Source organism: Copadichromis virginalis, linkage group LG8 (assembly GCF_057382275.1).
Source record: "Copadichromis virginalis isolate Kocher_CV1m ecotype Utaka linkage group LG8, C_Virginalis_male_GT1.1, whole genome shotgun sequence".
NCBI lineage: Eukaryota > Metazoa > Chordata > Actinopteri > Cichliformes > Cichlidae > Copadichromis > Copadichromis virginalis.
Genome location: NC_140625.1, coordinates 19605733 through 19623776, shown reverse-complemented (window position 1 = coordinate 19623776; position 18044 = coordinate 19605733). Strand labels below are relative to the sequence as shown.

At 40.5% G+C, this 18044-nt stretch overlaps 1 protein-coding gene across 1 annotated transcript; it reads right to left on the bottom strand.

Moving 5' to 3' along the window:
• Positions 1–391: 391 nt before the first annotated feature.
• Positions 392–17122, bottom strand: aldh18a1 (aldehyde dehydrogenase 18 family, member A1). The gene is made up of 18 exons (XM_085466374.1): positions 16807–17122; positions 16535–16640; positions 14334–14485; positions 13783–13932; positions 13268–13372; positions 13034–13186; positions 11796–11886; positions 11038–11162; positions 10487–10631; positions 10321–10394; positions 10097–10196; positions 9535–9755; positions 3124–3261; positions 2810–3005; positions 2606–2727; positions 2257–2443; positions 777–872; positions 392–641 (listed from the first exon to the last, which is right to left on the bottom strand). Exons 2-18 carry the CDS (start codon positions 16629–16631, stop codon positions 445–447), a joined length of 2349 nt encoding a protein of 782 aa, XP_085322500.1. The 5' UTR covers positions 16632–16640; positions 16807–17122; the 3' UTR covers positions 392–444.
• Between the last annotated feature and the right edge of the window lie 922 nt (positions 17123–18044).

The window sequence follows — 18044 nt, the reverse complement described above, 5'->3', positions numbered from 1 at the left end:
GAATTTGAAGTTATTAAATAGATGTGTAAATAAATGAACAGTTTTAATATCGTTTTCTACCAAAATCTTTAAAAAAATAAATAAAGTAATTTAATTAAAAGATACCATTACTAAAATTAGTTTTCCCAGTGCAAATTCAAATGAGAAAATAATGACGAATCTCAATCTGTGTGAAGTATTTTTTTTTTGCATGGTTTAAACACCGTTTGGGGTTTTTGCATAGTTTAATATTGGGGCTTATTGACTTACCCAACCTAAGCTGAGGTAGAATATTTTCAGACTCTTAGTCCTTAAATAGGAACCTCTTTTTAAATGTAGTAATAAAATGAACCATTGCTGTTTTGAGCAGCTATGTGCTTCAAAAGTTGAAGATAGTGAAAACAGTCAACCATCATCTTGAGAAAATAATAATAAGGCCAAAGGAATGCTGTCAGACTCTCTGGCCTAGTTGCTGTCTCTCTGTCCAGCTAAAGGCTGCCCAGCAGGCAGGTTTTCATGCAGGTACTTCATGGTACCATGCTCCGAGAAGTCGGCTACTGTGTGTCCATCACCTCTCAGGACCCACTTGGTTGTGAGCAGGCCCTCCAGGCCTACAGGGCCTCGGGCATGTATACGAGCCGTGCTGATACCTACCTCTGCTCCTAGAGAAAAGTACAGAAAGAGTGCAAATAATGAGGACTACATGAAGAGAACATATCAGTGAAATATGAGTAAAAATATTCAGGCAGGTTTAGAGAAAACAACACAGAGGATGTCAACACAAGACCACCACATACCCAGTCCAAAGCGGTAGCCATCTGCAAAACGTGAACTAGCGTTCCAGAAAACACAGGCGCTGTCCAGCTGCTGAAGAAACTTCTCTGCTGTGTCCTCTGACAGAACAAAACATCTCATTAGTGCTATTGTGTCTGTAAACACTTTTGGGGCTTAATTTAAAGAAATGAGAATAGAAACTGCGCTAAACTGACACATTAATGCACTGAATGAGACTGAAAGCTTATATAAAACCTAAAACTATCATTTAAAGCAGGGGTGGAGAACTCCAGGGCTCAAGGTGTCCTGCAGGTTTTAAATATCACCTTGTGTCAGCACACCTGAATCAAATGATTACTTCATTGCCAGGCCGCTGGAGAACTTCCAGACATGTTGAGGAGGTAATTTAGCCATTTAAATCAGCTGTGTTGGATCTAGGACACATCTAAAACCTGCAGGACACCAGCCCTTGAGGCCTGGAGTTCCCCCATCCCTGATTTTAAGGCTTTCCTGAAAACAAAGATATGTCCCCTGACATAATCTTTGAAATTCACGTGAACCGTGCACATCCATCCAAAAATATATCTACAAGCAGGTTAATGAAGACAGCGTATTCACCATTTTTATCAATCTTCTTCTCTGATAATATCCGACTTTGATACAAACTGATTAGTCTGGAATTCACTGAGGTTCCTTCTGTAGTCACTAGATGGCAGCAACACATCCTCTACTGCATGTGAGATCATCCTCAAGGTGGAAATCTTACCAGTAAACACTTTGCTTTATTTTTTAAAAGTTAATTCTGACTGCCAGAATAAAAGCACATAATATTTTTAATATTTATATTTTCAAAGGAACGTGAACCTGAGTTTCTTTGCCTTACTGAAAAACTAAGCTCCCACCATTCAAACGATACTAAATAGTGTCCACATGTGAATAGAAAATTGTAAAATATATGAGACATCAGTTTTGTCCACATGGTAATGACCACAGCCTTAAAGTGAGAGAACACACTGGAAACTGCACAGGATAGCTTCTTTCAAGATGAGTTAAGGACACACAGCATGACGGCTCACTTCAAAGACAGAAGTGTGTCTGAGCATGTTTCAAAGTTATGAGAAGTCTTTTAAACTGTTAATCAGCTGCTCTACATTTTAAATGGGCTCCGTCCACAATCTAGAGTCACAAAGGGAGGATGTGCACTCATCCTGACAACACCTTGTCACTGTTCATTAATCGCTATGGCAGAAAGTGAGACGTAAGGTGGACTGAATCCAACAGAGAGAGAAGGAAAACTTGATGAATATTAAGACACGGAACAAAAAAAGAATGACCAAACTGACAGGTGCTACTCAGTCATGGTGAGGTAAGATGTGACAGGAATTGTGAAACTACAAGGCAAAGGAATTAAAAAGCAAATTGGTAGAATGTATTTAAAAAGAGGGAGAGAGAAAGAGACTAGGCAAGAACAAAGTACTAACAGCGAGATATTGCATCACCTACCATTTTCCGTGATTATAACGTCTGTGTGAAAGCTGCCATACTTATGTATGTGCTCTACGGCCTCCTGCATGCTGTCCACCACCTCCATGCAGCACTCCAGCTCACCATACTCTGTCCGCATAGACTTTGCCTCTGAGGGGCTGAATGTCAGGTAGGAGGCAAACCGAGGGCCTGCGTGAATCTTCACCTAGTCTCATCAGACAGAAATAAATTATTTCTAACTTTAATATATTATGACAAAAAACTTTTTCATTTTGTTGGATGACTAGTGATGTATCTAAAAACGAGTAACATTGAAAGTCAGCCGCAGGTTTCCTTAATTTATCAATGCGTGTATTTGGCATTTTACCCGTTCAGTGCGGAGCATGTCGATAATTTGGTCGAACATAGGGGTCCTGAGGATGTCCCGGTGAATCAGCAGAGTTTCCATAGCGTTACATGCAGCTGGATAGTCACACTTGGAGTCTCTCACTAGAAGAGGAAAGCATTAGTCAGTCGCTGGCATGTTATGACTGACAGGCATTTATATGGGGGGGGAACTGTTCTAACTGACCGATTTTTATGACTTTGTCAATGCTGGCTTCTGAGTCCACATAGACGTGACAGATTCCCTCGCTGTGACCCAGCACAGGAATGCCCTTGGCCGCTCGCTGAATGTCCCGCACCAGCTGGGATGAACCTCGGGGGACGATCAAGTCTATCATCTTATCCAGTCGGCACAGATCCTCCACTTCCTCACGGGTGCTCACCTGGGAAGAAATACGGGTTTGTGAATCACATCAGATAGAAGAGTGTGCTGTAAAGTGCTATAAAGATGACACAAGGTTCTCACTGCTTTTTAATAAATATGTAGGAAATCAGTTTTACCATCTGCACAGCCTCCTTGACTCCATGCATGGAAAGAGCTTCCTGGGTGAGCTGGTGGAGGACATGGTTGGTGTTGGCTGCCTCTTTTCCTCCTTTCAGCAGGAGGGCATTGCCACTGGCTATTGCCAGTGTTGATACCTAGTTATTACAGGTGTTCCGAGAAAGTGACAAAGTACATTTATAAAAATGGAAACCAAAAAGTTAGCTAAGCATATAAAGCACAGAATGTGTTATGGTAAGTTCTGCAGAAATACAAGGTGTTATTATTTATTCATGCTAATCTCCTATTCATAGTAACTTCCCCACATATCCATTAATAGAATAGAATAGAATAGAATTCAACTTTATTGTCATTGCACATGCACAGGTACAGGGCAACGAAATGCAGTTTGCATCCATCCAGAAGTGCTTTAGTGATATAGATATATTACAATATATATTAGCAATAATATAGATATGTGAGTATATTACAGAAATGGGTCTATTATGGTATGTTATAATGTACACGGTATGAAGTATGTTGTGAATATTCTATAACTATAAGTATGTACAGGCTGTAGTGAGTACAAGCTATGTACAGGATATGAACAGGATATAAATATGAAAAACTATACAGAATATGAAATAAATAACTTTACAGAATCTGGGATATACAGCTATACAGAAATGGGAACTATGCAAGTTGTAAACAGTTGTAGGATTAAAAATTATCGAATGTACAGAATGATTATTTACACAGAGCTATACAGTAGTGCAGTTAAGATAAGTGAGGGTGTAGATAGCTTCTACAGAGGCTATATAAAGTGCTAGTGGTTGTGAGTGGTGGTTCAGTCCATGTTATTATTGTGTTTGAGGGTACAGTTGTCCATTGTGGGTGTGTGTATGTTCAGTCCATGAGTTTAACGTGGGTCAGATGTCAGGAGGCAGAGTTCAGGAGTCTGACAGCTGTGGGGAAGAAGCTGTTCCGGTACCTGGTGGTCTTAGTCCGGAGGCTCCTGTGGCGCCTCCCAGAGGGCAGGAGGGTGAAGAGTCCATGTGATGGGTGACTGGGGTCTTTGATGATTTTCCCAGCCCTTTTCAGACACCGCTTCCTGTAGATGTCTTTTATGGCAGGAAGTGGTGCTCCGGCGATGCGCTGGGCAGTTTTCACGACCCTCTGCAACGCCTTCCGGTCCGAGGCAGAGCAGTTCCCGTACCAGACTGTTATACAGTTGGTCAGGATGCTCTCGATGGTGCAGCGATAGAAGTTCACCAGGATGTCTGAGGACAGGTGGTTCTTCCTCAGAGTCCTCAAGAAGAAGAGGCGCTGGTGAGCCTTCTTGACCAGCTTGGAGCAGTTGGTCGTCCAGGTGAGATCCTCGGAGATGTGGACTCCCAGGAACTTGAAGCTGCTCACACGCTCCACAGCCGTCCCCTTAATGTGGATGGGTGGATGTGGGTCAGCATTCCTCCTGTAGTCCACGATGAGCTCCTTGGTCTTCTCGGTGTTAAGCAGCAGGTTGTTTCTGTCGCACCACTCAGCCAGACGATCCACCTCCTCCCTGTAGGCGGCCTCATCGTTGTCACTGATGAGGCCAATCACCGTGGTGTCATCTGCAAACTTAATGATGGTGTTGGAACCATCAGCAGGTCTGCAGTCGTGGGTGAAGAGGGAGTAGAGGAAAGGGCTCATCACACAGCCTTGTGGTACACCGGTGTTCATTGTGATGGTAGATGAGCAGCGGTTATCCAGCCGGACATGTTGGGGGCGGTTGGTCAGGAAGTCCAGTAACCATTTGCAGATGAGGGAACTGATACCCAGGTCTGTCAGTTTCCTGATGAGTTGTGAGGGGTGGATTGTATTGAATGCTGAACTGAAGTCTATAAACAGCATTCTGGCGTAGGTGTTGTTGTTGTCCAGGTGTGAGAGGACAGAGTGCATTGCGATGGAGACTGCATCCTCTGTGCTCCTGTTCCGGCGGTATGCGAATTGGTGGGGGTCCAGGGTGGGGGGGAGACAGGATTTGAAGTGTGCTAGGACCAGTCGCTCTAAGCACTTAGTGATGATGGGGGTGAGTGCTACTGGGCGGTAATCATTGAGGCAAGATGGGTTGGAGTTTTTGGGTATCGGGACGATGGAGGTGGATTTGAAGCAGGCCGGTACCACAGCGTGGGCCAAGGACAGATTGAATATGTCTGTGAGCACTCCTGCAAGCTCCCCAGAACACGCTCTGAGAACACGCCCGGGGATGCCATCAGGGCCTGCAGCCTTGTGGACATTGATTCTGCTCAGCACCGCTCCTACATCGGTGGGGGAGAGAGTCATAGGTTGGTGGTCTGGCGTCATGTCTGCTTTGGTTGTGGTTGTGGGGTTCCCTCGCTCAAAACGAGCATAAAAGTTGTTGAGCTCGTTGAGGAAGGAGACATCAGAGGATGCGGGGGAGGGTTTGGTGGTCCTGTAGTCTGTGATGGTCTGGAGTCCTTGCCACATGCGTTGGGGGTTGGAGTTGGAGAAGTGTTCTTCTACCTTCTTTTTGTAATGGTGTTTGGCTTTTTTGATGCCCTTCTTTAGATTAGCCCTGGCTGTACTGTAGGCGTGTGCATCTCCTGACCTAAAGGCAGTGTTGCGGGCCTTCAGGAGGAGACGAACATCCCGGTTCATCCAAGGCTTCTGGTTGGGGTACATGGTGATCCGTTTCTGGGTGGTGACACTGTCTGTGGTTTTGGAGATGTAATCCAGTACAGATGAGGCGTACTGGTCCAGGTCTGTGTGGGTGAACATATTCCAGTCTGTGTTTTTAAATCTGTCCTGGAGCACTGCGTCTGTCCCCTCTGGCCACACTTTAATTGTCCTCACAACAGGTTTCACACGTTGGATGAGTGGTGAATACCGAGGTGTGAGGAACAGGGAGAGATGGTCCGATTGTCCAATGTGGGGGAGGGGTGTGGCTTTGTAGGCTCCAGCCAGGTTGGAATACACATGGTCTAAAGTCTTGTCTCCTCTGGTGTGGCAGGAGACATGTTGGTGGAATCTGGGGAGGACTGTCTTTAAATTGGTGTGGTTGAAGTCGCCAGCAACAATAAAAGCAGCCTCGGGGTGTTTATTCTGGTGTTTGTTAATGGCTGCAGAAAGTTCTTTCATGGCCAACCTAGCATTAGCGTCGGGGGGTATATACACGGCAGTGAGTATGATCGAAGTGAATTCTCTGGGGAGATAATAAGGTCTGCATTTGACCATTAAAAACTCCGCATTAGGTGAGCAGTGACTCTCAGTAGTAGTGGAGTTCATGCACCAAGCATTGTTAATATAAATGCACAAACCTCCACCTCTGGTCTTGCCGGAGTCATCTGCTAGCCTGTCGGCTCGGTGTGTGTGGCGTCCTGCTAACTCGATAGCATTGTCCGGGCAGCTGTTGTTCAGCCATGTTTCGGTGAAAAACATGACATTTGAGTCCATAATCCGTCTGTTGTTAGTGATGGAGAGCCGTATCTCATCCAGCATGAAATCAGCATGAAGAACAACTGAGATACAGACGTGTAAGGACAGAAGAAACTATGACTGCATTTAAGAACGATCTATTAAATCAGGACTGGGACAAGGTGTACAAAGAAGCTGATATTGATATTGCATATGGCATATTTTTAAGAATATTCATGGAGTTGTACGATAAAAACTGTCCAACAATAAAATACAACAGAAAGCACAAATATTCAGATAGACCATGGCTCACTAAGGGTTTACAAAATGCATGTAAAAAGAAAAATACACTCTATAGGGAATACCTAAAACAAAGAACAAAAGAAGCTGAAAATAAATATAAAAAATACAAAAATAAGTTGACCAATATTATACGTGTATGTAGAAAGGAGTATTATAGTAAAATATTGAACAACAATAAACATAATATGAAAGGAATATGGGATGTTTTAAACGGTATCATTAAAAATAATTCTGGACAACAAAGTTATCCACAATACTTTATCGATAATGGCAATATTATGGAAAACACTGCTGATAAGGTCAACAGCTTTAATCATTATTTTGTAAATATTGGACCAAAACTGGCAGAACAAATTCCTGAGTCACTGCCATCAGTAGAATGTAGTGAAAACCTGATTGATAGGAACCCTAACTCAATGTTCCTCACATCAGTGGAGGAAAAAGAAATAATTGACATTGTACACATGTGTAAATATAAAACATCCACTGATTGTAATGATATTGACATGAAAATCGTCAAGAAGGTCATTGAAGGAATTGTAGGACCTCTAACATATATTTGCAACTTATCATTTCAGACGGGAAAAGTGCCAAACAAAATGAAAATAGCTAAAGTTGTGCCGCTGTATAAAACCGGGGATAGACGCCACTTCACAAATTACAGGCCTGTTTCTTTACTACCACAATTCTCCAAAATCCTAGAAAACCTGTTTAATAAACGATTAGACAAATTCTTAGATAAATATAAATTACTCTCTGACAGTCAATATGGATTCAGATCAAAAAGATCAACATCTCTGGCATTAATCGAATCAATTGAGGAGATTACGAATGCTATAGATCAGAAACAGTATGCAGCTGGAGTATTTCTGGATCTCAAGAAAGCATTCGACACAATCAATCATGACATATTAATTAATAAACTGGAACGGTATGGGATTAGGGGGGGTTGTACTGCAATGGGTGAAAAATTATTTAAGTGACCGGAAACAATTTGTGAAGCTGGGTGTCCATTCCTCATCATGCTTGGACATTGCTTGTGGTGTTCCACAAGGCTCTGTACTGGGTCCTAAATTATTTATTATTTATATAAATGATATTTGTAAGGCATCTGATATATTAAAATTAGTATTATTTGCAGATGACACAAATATTTTTTGTTCTGGGGGGAATCTAAAGGAGCTGCTGGATACAATTACTTCAGAAATGTGCAAAATTAAAAAATGGTTTAACAGGAACAAACTATCGCTAAATCTAAGTAAAACTAAAATTATCTTATTTGGGAATTCCCTTAGAAATGCACAAGTGCAGATTCATGTAGATGGTGTGGAAATTGAAAGAGTACTTGAACATAAGTTTCTTGGTGTGATTATAGATGATAAATTAAACTGGAAGTCTCATATAAATCATATACATAACAAAATTTCAAGAAGTGTCTCAATCTTGAGTAAAGTAAGACACATTCTGGACCACAAATCACTCCACATTCTCTATTGTTCCCTGATTGCACCGTATTTGAATTACTGTGCAGAGGTTTGGGGCAATACTTACAAATGTTCGCTATCATCAATCTTTATATTACAAAAAAGGGCCATAAGGATAATCCATAAAACTGGTTACAGAGATCATACAAATCCACTATTCTTAAAATCAAAAATTCTAAAATTCACAGATCTGGTTCATTTTCTCACAGCACAAATTATATATAAAGCAATAAATAACCTGCTTCCTGACAATATTCTAAAAATGTTTTCTAAAAGGGAACGGGGATACAATTTGAGGGGGGAATTAAATTTAAAACATCCTCGTATCCGTACAACATTAAAAAGTTTTTGCATCTCTGTGTGTGGAGTGAAGCTGTGGAACAGACTAAGTAAAGATATGAAGCAATGTCCAAGCATGGCGCAGTTTAAAAAGCGGTTTAAGGATATGGTTTTTACAGGGTACAGGGAAAAGGTAGAGATTTGATAGGGTGTTCTTGTCTAATATTTTCATGTGTGTGCGCATGCACGGGTTTGTTGGTATGGGTATATATATATATATATATATATATATATATAAAATTGTAGGTTGTGTATCCTTCAGGTGTTAATGGGGTTATTGAAAATGTGTATATGTGCGTATGTGTGTATATACGTAGGTATGGATAGATAGAAACATATATGTGTATATATTTAAAAAAAAAAAAAATTACACATAACATATAATGTAATTACAAGGAGGTATTTCTGTAGTCTATTGATACTAGATAGTGGAAAAGGGGTGGGATTAAATAAGCTTATGCTTCTTCCTGCTCCTTTTTGAACATGGACGTTATTTGGAGTTGTGGTTGCTCGTTTTCCTTTTGTTTGCTTTGTTCATTTGTCTCTTTTAATTCTATTTTTTTTTTTTATACTTTTTCAACATGTTCAAAATAAAGATTCAATCAATCAATCAATCATTTTGTTTGCCAGAGAACGGACATTGGCGAGAAAAATACTGGGTAAAGGCAGCCGGTGTGGTGTTAGCTTTAGCTTAGCCCGTAGCCCTCCGCGCCTACCTCTAACATTTTAGTTTTATCCCAGTCTAATACATGTGTGTGATGAAATACAAGGACATTAAGAGGTCAAATATCAGCCTTGTCTTGATATTGTCCCATATGTAATTTTTGTCAACAATGTTCAAGTGTTTTATATGTTTTTGTTAAGATTTAAGTTCTTCTGCAGCAATACCTGCGGCAAGCAGTCGGGTCGGGCCTCAAATATGACCAGAAGCAACCCGATGGGTACAGTAATCTGCTCCAGCTCTAAATTATGAGCCACTCTGGTCCTGCGCAGCACTCGACCCACACTGTCCTGGGCGGCCGTGGCTATCTGGCGGAGACCTACTGCCAAGCTGTTAAGTTTGGCCGGTGACAGACTGAGACGCTTCAGCATGGCTGGAGGCAAATGGCCTACAGAAAGAAGGCATAGCAGAGTTACACTTTGATAGCAGGTAGTGAGGTATAAAACTCATATGTAGAGAAAGGGAAAGTCGCCCTCTGGTGGCAACACATGAGAATGTTATCCCTTAGGTTCAATGTTGAAGTTATTGTAGCAACATACATGCAAAAGCTGCTGAAGTCTGGAAATCAGTTACATACATGGCACATGAATTTATTATCCTTATTTTTTTAAGAGAATGTGAAAGCACTAGCACTACAATACCAACATAAAACATCAAACAAAGAAAATGTCTCTGCAAGTCTAGTTTATATTTCAAAAACCAGACAGACTTGATGTGGTGTCCTGTTACCTGCACTGACAGCCAGGTCCATATCCATCTTGTTTGCAGCCAAAATCTCTTCCTTCCTTTCAGTCAGCAGATCTGCTAGATGGCAGATGATCTCACTCCTCTGACAAGTAAACAAAATAATTCAGTTTTTCTCTTTAAGTGATAAAGCACCCAAAGAGCTGTTTACATTTTTAAATGTTTATAAAAGATATTGCCCGAGTCCTTTATCTAAAAACATGTGTCACCTGGTCTGGATGCAGAGATGCAAGGGCTCTTCCAGAACGGCGCGCCATTTCTGTCTGTTCCTCCACAGATGGGCCTGAAGGAGAGTCAGGACAGAATTAAACATCAGAGCCTGCAGATGCAGTTTTACAGCAATAAAAATGTTTTATTCAGCTCAGGTAAACTCACCGGCAGGTTTAAATTCAGAGAAGAAGGTTCCTACTTTCTTGCCTTCCACAATGTCAGTGATGACATGGCCTGTTACTTTGGGGTTGGTGCCATTTGCAATAACCACTGAGGTGCCACCGTGCAAGGCCCAAAGGGCAGCTTTGACCTGCAGCCAAGCAGAGATTTAAAAAAAAAATTGTATAAGATTTACTTAATTTTAATACTCAGTCCAATCAAACGTACAATCTTTTATCGTGTCCAATATGACATGCAAACATTATCATATTGGAAGACACCATCTGAGAGTTGGGTCATCCCAACACGTTACATGTAATAACAAGCACAATCTGACCTCTTGTTGTTCATCTTATTTTATATATCACCGCTCATACTTTAAGGATTTTTCCCCCAGTCTGTGATATCTGCCCTGAGTTTTGTTGGTCGCTTGTATTTCTCATTTAGGTTTATGTAAAAGAATTTTCTGTAGAAAACTGATGCAAAAAAAAAAGAAATGTACAGGAAAAACCTGAACTTTTCCTTATTGTAATGACTTGATGGGCAACTTCACCAACCTTGGCCTCCATGCCTCCGATCCCAACTCTAGACTTTGTACCATAGGTGATGGACTGCTGGTCTCCAGGGTAGAAGATGTCAATGAGCTTGGCATCATCTGTTCCAGGGGGGCTGTTGTATAGTCCTACAATATGACCATTACGCATATGACTTATTTGTTTGAGATGAAAATAACCAGCATTTACACATCAGCCTAAATTGTTCCCACATCCATTTTATTGCTAATGTTACTAAAGCCATAAACAAAGCTGGTGAATATAGTTTAGTTAGCAACAACAAAGCAAAGGTTATATCCTCAGAAACATCCCAAACACATAATAATACAGATATAGAAAGAAACTGCAAGATCTCTGTTGATAAGAAAGCCCTATGTGATGATTGAAAGGTACTATTTTTGCATAAGTCAACCTCTTTAAAAGGAAAATCCTGGATAGTACCCTTTTATTGTGCATAATCATATGATAATTTACTATGATCACTCTTCTCTGCTGAAGTTTTGTTTTATTTAATATTCTAAAAGCCATCCAGATGATGCTGAATGACTGCAGCCGTGATTCTGTGTGTGCATGGACGCCATGTGTCAGCTCCATCAGCATTAGTTTCAAACACGAAGGCAGAAGGTGTGTGTTTGTCTTTCTCATATGGCTCTCCATTGACCCTGAGAGGGATGTTTTTTCCCCCCGTCAGCAAAGTGACCAGACAGATGGTGTTGTTACCTAACAGCTGACCCAGAGTGTTGTTGCAGTGACACACATACCCTCCACATCAGAGAGTGCGATGAGCAGGTCAGCCTTCATCTCTACAGCTAGCCGTGCTGCCAGGCTGTCGTTGTCCTTAATGCTGATCACCTGCAGAAACAGAAAATTGCTCATGTAAGCTCCTGAAGGCAGAAAAGCGGCAGCAGAGAGTAACCCATGAGCTTATTTTTTAAAGACAGAACTAAGCAGATAAACTGAAACACAAATATGTTAATACATATGACTCTGCAACACTGTTGGCAGCAACATCTGGAAAATGTTAAACAGAGCTGATCAACTCAGAGATAAGCTTGTGAAGAGCTTTTTGATGCTTGAGGTTTGGCCTTTTTTGTTGTTTTTTTCCCCATCAGATGTGACTGCATTTGGACAGAACTGTGAAGTTAACACTGACTCCTTTCAGGACAACCTAAAGTTAAACGATACAAAAGTAGGTGTGGCCACTCTAATAGCTGATTTAGACATTGGAGATGAATCTTTGTAGAGATTTTGGAAATCTCCCACCAGAAAATTAGTGTCCTTACATTGATGCTAAGATTATTATTCCTTACACTGAGGTAATGATTGTTATTTTCTCACTGATAAATTCAAAAACTGCAGCGAAAATGTAACGAAAAGAAGCACTGAACAGGCCAAACATTGTGATTACTAGGGAGGTGCACGCCAGGTTACAATGTAAGATTTGTAGTTGTGACATACATACAGTGTAGATTTCTCACCACGGCATAAATTTTAGCAGATAAATTACATAAAATAGGTAGTTATTTTTATTAAAATATCGATTTTGCTAGAAAGTTTTTTTTCCCGAAAACAACTGTTTTCTGTTAATTAAAGAAAACCTAAAGTTATACCACTGACTTATAAGTAGTAGTCTTCTAGCTGCCTAAGTCAATAATTAGTAATATTAATAATACAAATACAACGCAGTAGAAAGTGAAGCTAAATAATCTGATAAAAAGAGGTAAGTTATCCTCACAGGATGCCCGGTGATCACATGCACTGCTGTCTATCCCCTCCCTGCATACACATGCCTTTATGGTTGATTGCAGAGCTGACAAGGTAAGGTGGGGGTGGCAGAGGTGTTTCAGCGTGCGTGCGTGTGTGTAAGATAGAAAATGTTGTAGTTAATGAATAGTGGATGTTAAAAAAATAAAAATAAATCATAAACACCGTCTGCCACCCCTGCTGCCACCATCACTACAACCAGCGGTGCCCCCATGCTGCCTGTACCCACATTTACCCCCTGCAGGTCGCTGTTGGGCTCCGGAGGGGGCACCACAGCATCATTGGTGTTGATGATTGGCACGATGTTCATGTGCAGCAGCTCCCGCAGTGTGCTGTTCAGGTTCTGCCTCTTTTGGTCATCGTGGAAATCCAGATTTGTCACCAGGACCTGACGGCACAAAATCAGAAAATGTAGTGAGGGGAAAATTTAAGCAGTAGTAATTAATTAAGCAAGAATTTTGCAAAGCACCTGTGCTGTACAAGTGCTGTACTGGGTGAACATGGCTTCATACAGGGCCATCAGACCGCTCTGTCCAGCTGCAGCACAGGCTCGGGCCTCCAGCACCGGCAAAGACTGAAACACAAACAAACACAAAGACAAATTACACCACACCGACCAAGTGCAATTTATAAGCTAGACAGAAAAGTGTGACCTACACACTCTATACACAAAGAAGAATAAATGTAAGCTAGTGCAACATATGATAGTATTTGCACTGAAGTGCACGTGTTTGTTCAAGTGAACTGTCTGATAAAGCACCATAGCATAAACAAAGTTTTAATTAACTGTAAACAATGAGCTTCAAAATAATAGAAATTATTGTGGGATTATATTGGGATGATATTTCATTGTATTTTCACACTGAAGAAAATCTAAAGCATTTGGTGAAGATTTGACTTACCTTGTCAGCAAAGTGGCAAAGTTTTCAGCTAACATCAGCATCTTTATTTTCTGAGATACCCTAAGTTCCCATCTTTTCTCACCATGTCATTGAGTTGACTGTGTCCAGAGTGGAGCGCCTGCCGAACACTCTGGGACAGCAGGATCTCATGTCTCAGTCTTTGCTTGCCGAAGGCCACAGCTCCACTGGTGACAATCATCATCTCCCTGCCTTGATTCTGCAACATAGCCACCTGCGCAACAACGGACCCATTTAGTTTCACTGCTGGGGCTATTTTCTTCCTCTTCAGGCTCACTAATGATTTTGATTTAAAGCTCAGTTTTAACCAATTATGAACCCATACATTCTGTAACTTGGTGATAAATGTCCATTTTGTAATATCTGTAGCAAGTACTACAGTACATGTGTCTACAGAGAGATAGAAAATGAGTTGAATCAAAGGAAAAAGGGACATTAAAACATCATCAGTAGATGGGAAACATCATGAAAACCCACAGATTGGTTTCCACGTCACTGAATTTTAAAACAGTTAGGTCAAAGCTTGTGTTACCTGATTTTTACCCCCGTGTCAAGAATTTTCTACACAATAATCTGTAAAATGTATAGAGTGCATCATTTTATTTGTTTTTTCACCTGCTCCACAATCGAGGCCAGCCTCCCAAGAGCCAAGCCACACTCATCTCCACGTGTAACGACGGCACTGCCGAGCTTAACTACGATCCTCTTGGCCTGACGCAGCTCACTGCGGTGTGCGAAGGAGCTGCTATGAGCCCTGCCCTGGCCACCTGGAAGATATTTTTCTGCTTATTAATCACACTTAACTTTTCAGTACTGTGCTTAATAAGAGCCAGCTGCTAACATAATGTTCATGATGCTGCCCACTAGACTAAATACTAAGATGATCTCATAATGCCTGATTACATTCACTCAGCATTCACTTTGCGAGGTACAGCTAGCAAAATGCAGTTACCTAATCAGCCAGTCACATGGCAGCAACTAAATGCATTTAGGCATGTAGACATGGTCATGATGACCTGCTGGAGTTTAAAGTGAATATTAGGTGATTTAAGTGGCTTTCAATGTTGCATAGTTGTTGGCGATGGATGAGCTGGTTTGGGTATTTCAAAAACTGCTGATCTAGTTGACAGAGAATGGTCAGAAAAAGAGAAAATATCCGGTGAGTGGCGAGTTCCCTGGGAAAAAAAATCCCCTGTTAATGTCAGAGATCAGAGCAGAATATCCAGACAGTTTTGAGCTGAAAGGAAGGCAACAGTAATACAAATAAATATTTGTCACAACCAAGGCATGCAGAAGGGCATCATGAATGTGGAGCGGACAAATCTGCAGCAATTGCATGATGCTATCTATGCCACAAAGAATTAAGGCAGATCTGAAGGTAAGGAGTCCAACTCAGTACAAGCACGGTGTAACAAATATGTGGCAAGTGAGTGTACATCTCTTTACTTATTGTAGTTTAAAAATGTCTCCCTTCCACATTTGCTGATGTAACACTATCTGGGTAAATATTTTTCCTTTAACTGACCACTTCAAACAACCATTTTATTTTTTTTTTGCTGGGTTTCCGTTTCATTGATTACATGAATGAAGCAAACAGTGTGAGGCCCTTCCACACATCCATTTGCAACCTGGGAAACAGATAATCACAGCCTGCAAACTGCCACATCAGCAGGACACTCAGAGAAAGCCTGTGCTGACATTACACATCTCTGTGGACAGAGAGAGCGCACCAAAAAAAAAAAAGAAAAGAAAGAAAAAGGAGGGGGAAAAAAACAAGGAGAAAGAGAGCAGTCGGTGACATCTTTTACAGAGTAGAGCAGGTCAGAAACTGCCCTGACCTACAAAATCAAATCGTTTAATGTTTGAGCATGTGACCAATACACTATAAAAACTTTTTAGCTTGCTAAGATCACTTTAATTATCATTTCATTTGTGATTATTTGTTTAATTCTGGATCAATCGCTGGTCTATATGTGTGATGATTAACCGAAACAACAGTCACAATATATAGTTATTGTCTTTAAAATGTCTGTTTTCATAACCAATTCTTAGACAGTCCTCTGGGAAAAAAGATTTGCATGAAGAATTATTATTTTGAAGTGATTTACCACATATCAAAAAGTTTCTGTCCTGGGATTAATAAAGCAATTGACATATTACATTTACTTGCTGGTGTTCGACTGCCAAAAAGAGATTTTTAATGTTTCTGTGTGTTTTCTATGTGTAACAGCTTTGCTTATATTGGTAAACAGACAGTCAACAGGTTTTACAGAGGGGTTATAAATAAAACGAGGAAAACTATTTGTTATACAAGTTTTTTTTCCATGACTCTGTGTTATTGTACCTACATTATAATCAATACAGTCCTTTTTGGTCACTTAAAATATCTTTATAGCACTGTGATGGTATATCTGATGTCATTTGCCCTGTTTTCATGGATGGATTTCCATTGAAAAAATACATTTTATATGTCAATTTACACATTTTACCCTCCAAAAATAAAGGATATATAAAAGTGACTTTGCCAAAAACCATTTGAGGCTTCTATATTGAGACAAAAATGTTCTTTCTGGCTCAAAATGCTTTTCATCATTCATTAGAGATAAATATGTTTCACATATGTTTGACAGATTACAGGCCATCAAGACACAAGTTTAAATTTGTTTTGGTTTTTTTGGGGGGCAAATACCAGAAATAACTTTTTTGATACAGCCCAGACTGCCACAATATTATCTTAACACATAGAATAATCTATTCCTTTAACTGTCCCACAAGGGGAAATTTGGTTAAGGCACATAAAGCACTGGATTACTTGCCTTGTGTCAGTTTTCTGGAGAGCAGCTGGCTTAAGTGTCTTGGTGAATCCGGGGGGATCTTTGAACACAGGGTGAGCCTCAGCAGCAGCATGGTCATTTTTATGGTCTTTAATAGAGACAGAAACACCAGTAGGACAAATACATCAACTTTTTCCATCCACCTAAGACGTCTTCTTGCATAGCAACATGAAACCTGATTGCTTGCATCCACGTGCACAGTCAAAATATAAATAAACCTCCTGCTCCATGCATATTAAGATGTTTCTTCTTACTTAACCTCCTGAAGTCCCGGTATATGTTGTCCTGCGTGCTAACCAGCCCCTGTCTTCTGTTAATTCTTGTTCACCTTCTTCTTCTTTAAGCTTTGATTCCTTCATTTATCACAGCAGTGCTCTGAACACAGACGGACACGGCTCCTCCCCTAAGTGATGAAACTTTTGCTGCAGCTTACAGCAAAGAGAATGAACACGGAGCGTTTCGCTTCGTTTAAAAAATATTCGTTAAAGATATTATACTGATAACTACAATAAACTAATAACTCTCACTCTGTAGTCTGATATTTAAAAATAAAAACCGACGCCTTGTACATTGGCTGTGAAGTGGTAGGAGATGACGTCAGGCCGGCCGGCGAAATGCGGAAGAAGAACGGAAGACGGTAATTTTTTTCACTTTTCAAAATAAACCCCTGCCACCCGACAGTCATGCTGTCGTACAATGCTGTTAGTCACTACTGTAATACTGACAGTGCTCTACTCCAGTGACATTGGTGGAGGAGCACCAGAGGTAAGGGGTGATGAATAGGTAAGAGTTTCTAGTAAAACAAAAGATAGATCATCAAAAATAAATTGTGTTGTTTAATAAAAATCCTGACTTGTGTGTTGATGGTGACTTAAGGAATCTATATATTCTAAATGCTTTTCCAACCCATAACCTCACATTAGGACTTGTAATGATACAGAGGGCCACCGCAGTTTGAAACGAAAATATTTTTCATTAAATGCGTCCTGTATTATTCTCATTTAGTCAATTTAAAAGTAACTGGAAGTGGTGGATGCTGAAATCATGTCCTGCACTTCTATAATTACCTTGTCACCTATATTTCAGTTACTCCATATAGTTAAAAAAATATCAAAACATGAATTTATTTTGCTTTTGTATTTTTGTAATTACACTATTGTGCTTCAACAAAATAGAGTAACCCAGAGGAGACTTGACTCACACTGTTGAACCCCCACTGCCCCTGGGACTATAGATAACTAAATTGACTCCTGTTGTTCTGGCTAAGTGTGTATTATTCCATTATACCTGACCTGTTCTTTTCTCTGTTGTCTGTTTTATCCCTTTTATCTGTTCTTCCATGTTCCTCCTCTCCTTTGCTCTATTATCTGTCTATCTGACTCAGGGGAAGGAACTGACCCTTACCGTACTCCTGCCTGCACTAATCCACAAACATGTCTGTGCGAGTGGGTGGTGCAACATTTTAATTCTGTTTATTTTTGGCTCTTTTTAA

What these genes read in the sequence shown, in the direction of transcription:
- aldh18a1 (XM_085466374.1), bottom strand. Translation starts at nt 16,631, where the DNA reads ATGACCATGCTGCTGCTGAGGCTCACCCTGTGTTCAAAGATCCCCCCG. An exon ending in ACAGCACTTGTACAGCACAG is followed by an intron (nt 13,187 to 13,267) that starts GTGCTTTGCAAA and finishes TTGTGCCGTCAG; the next exon opens with GTCCTGGTGACAAATCTGGA. An exon ending in ACATGCTCCGCACTGAACGG is followed by an intron (nt 2,444 to 2,605) that starts GTAAAATGCCAA and finishes TGATGAGACTAG; the next exon opens with GTGAAGATTCACGCAGGCCC.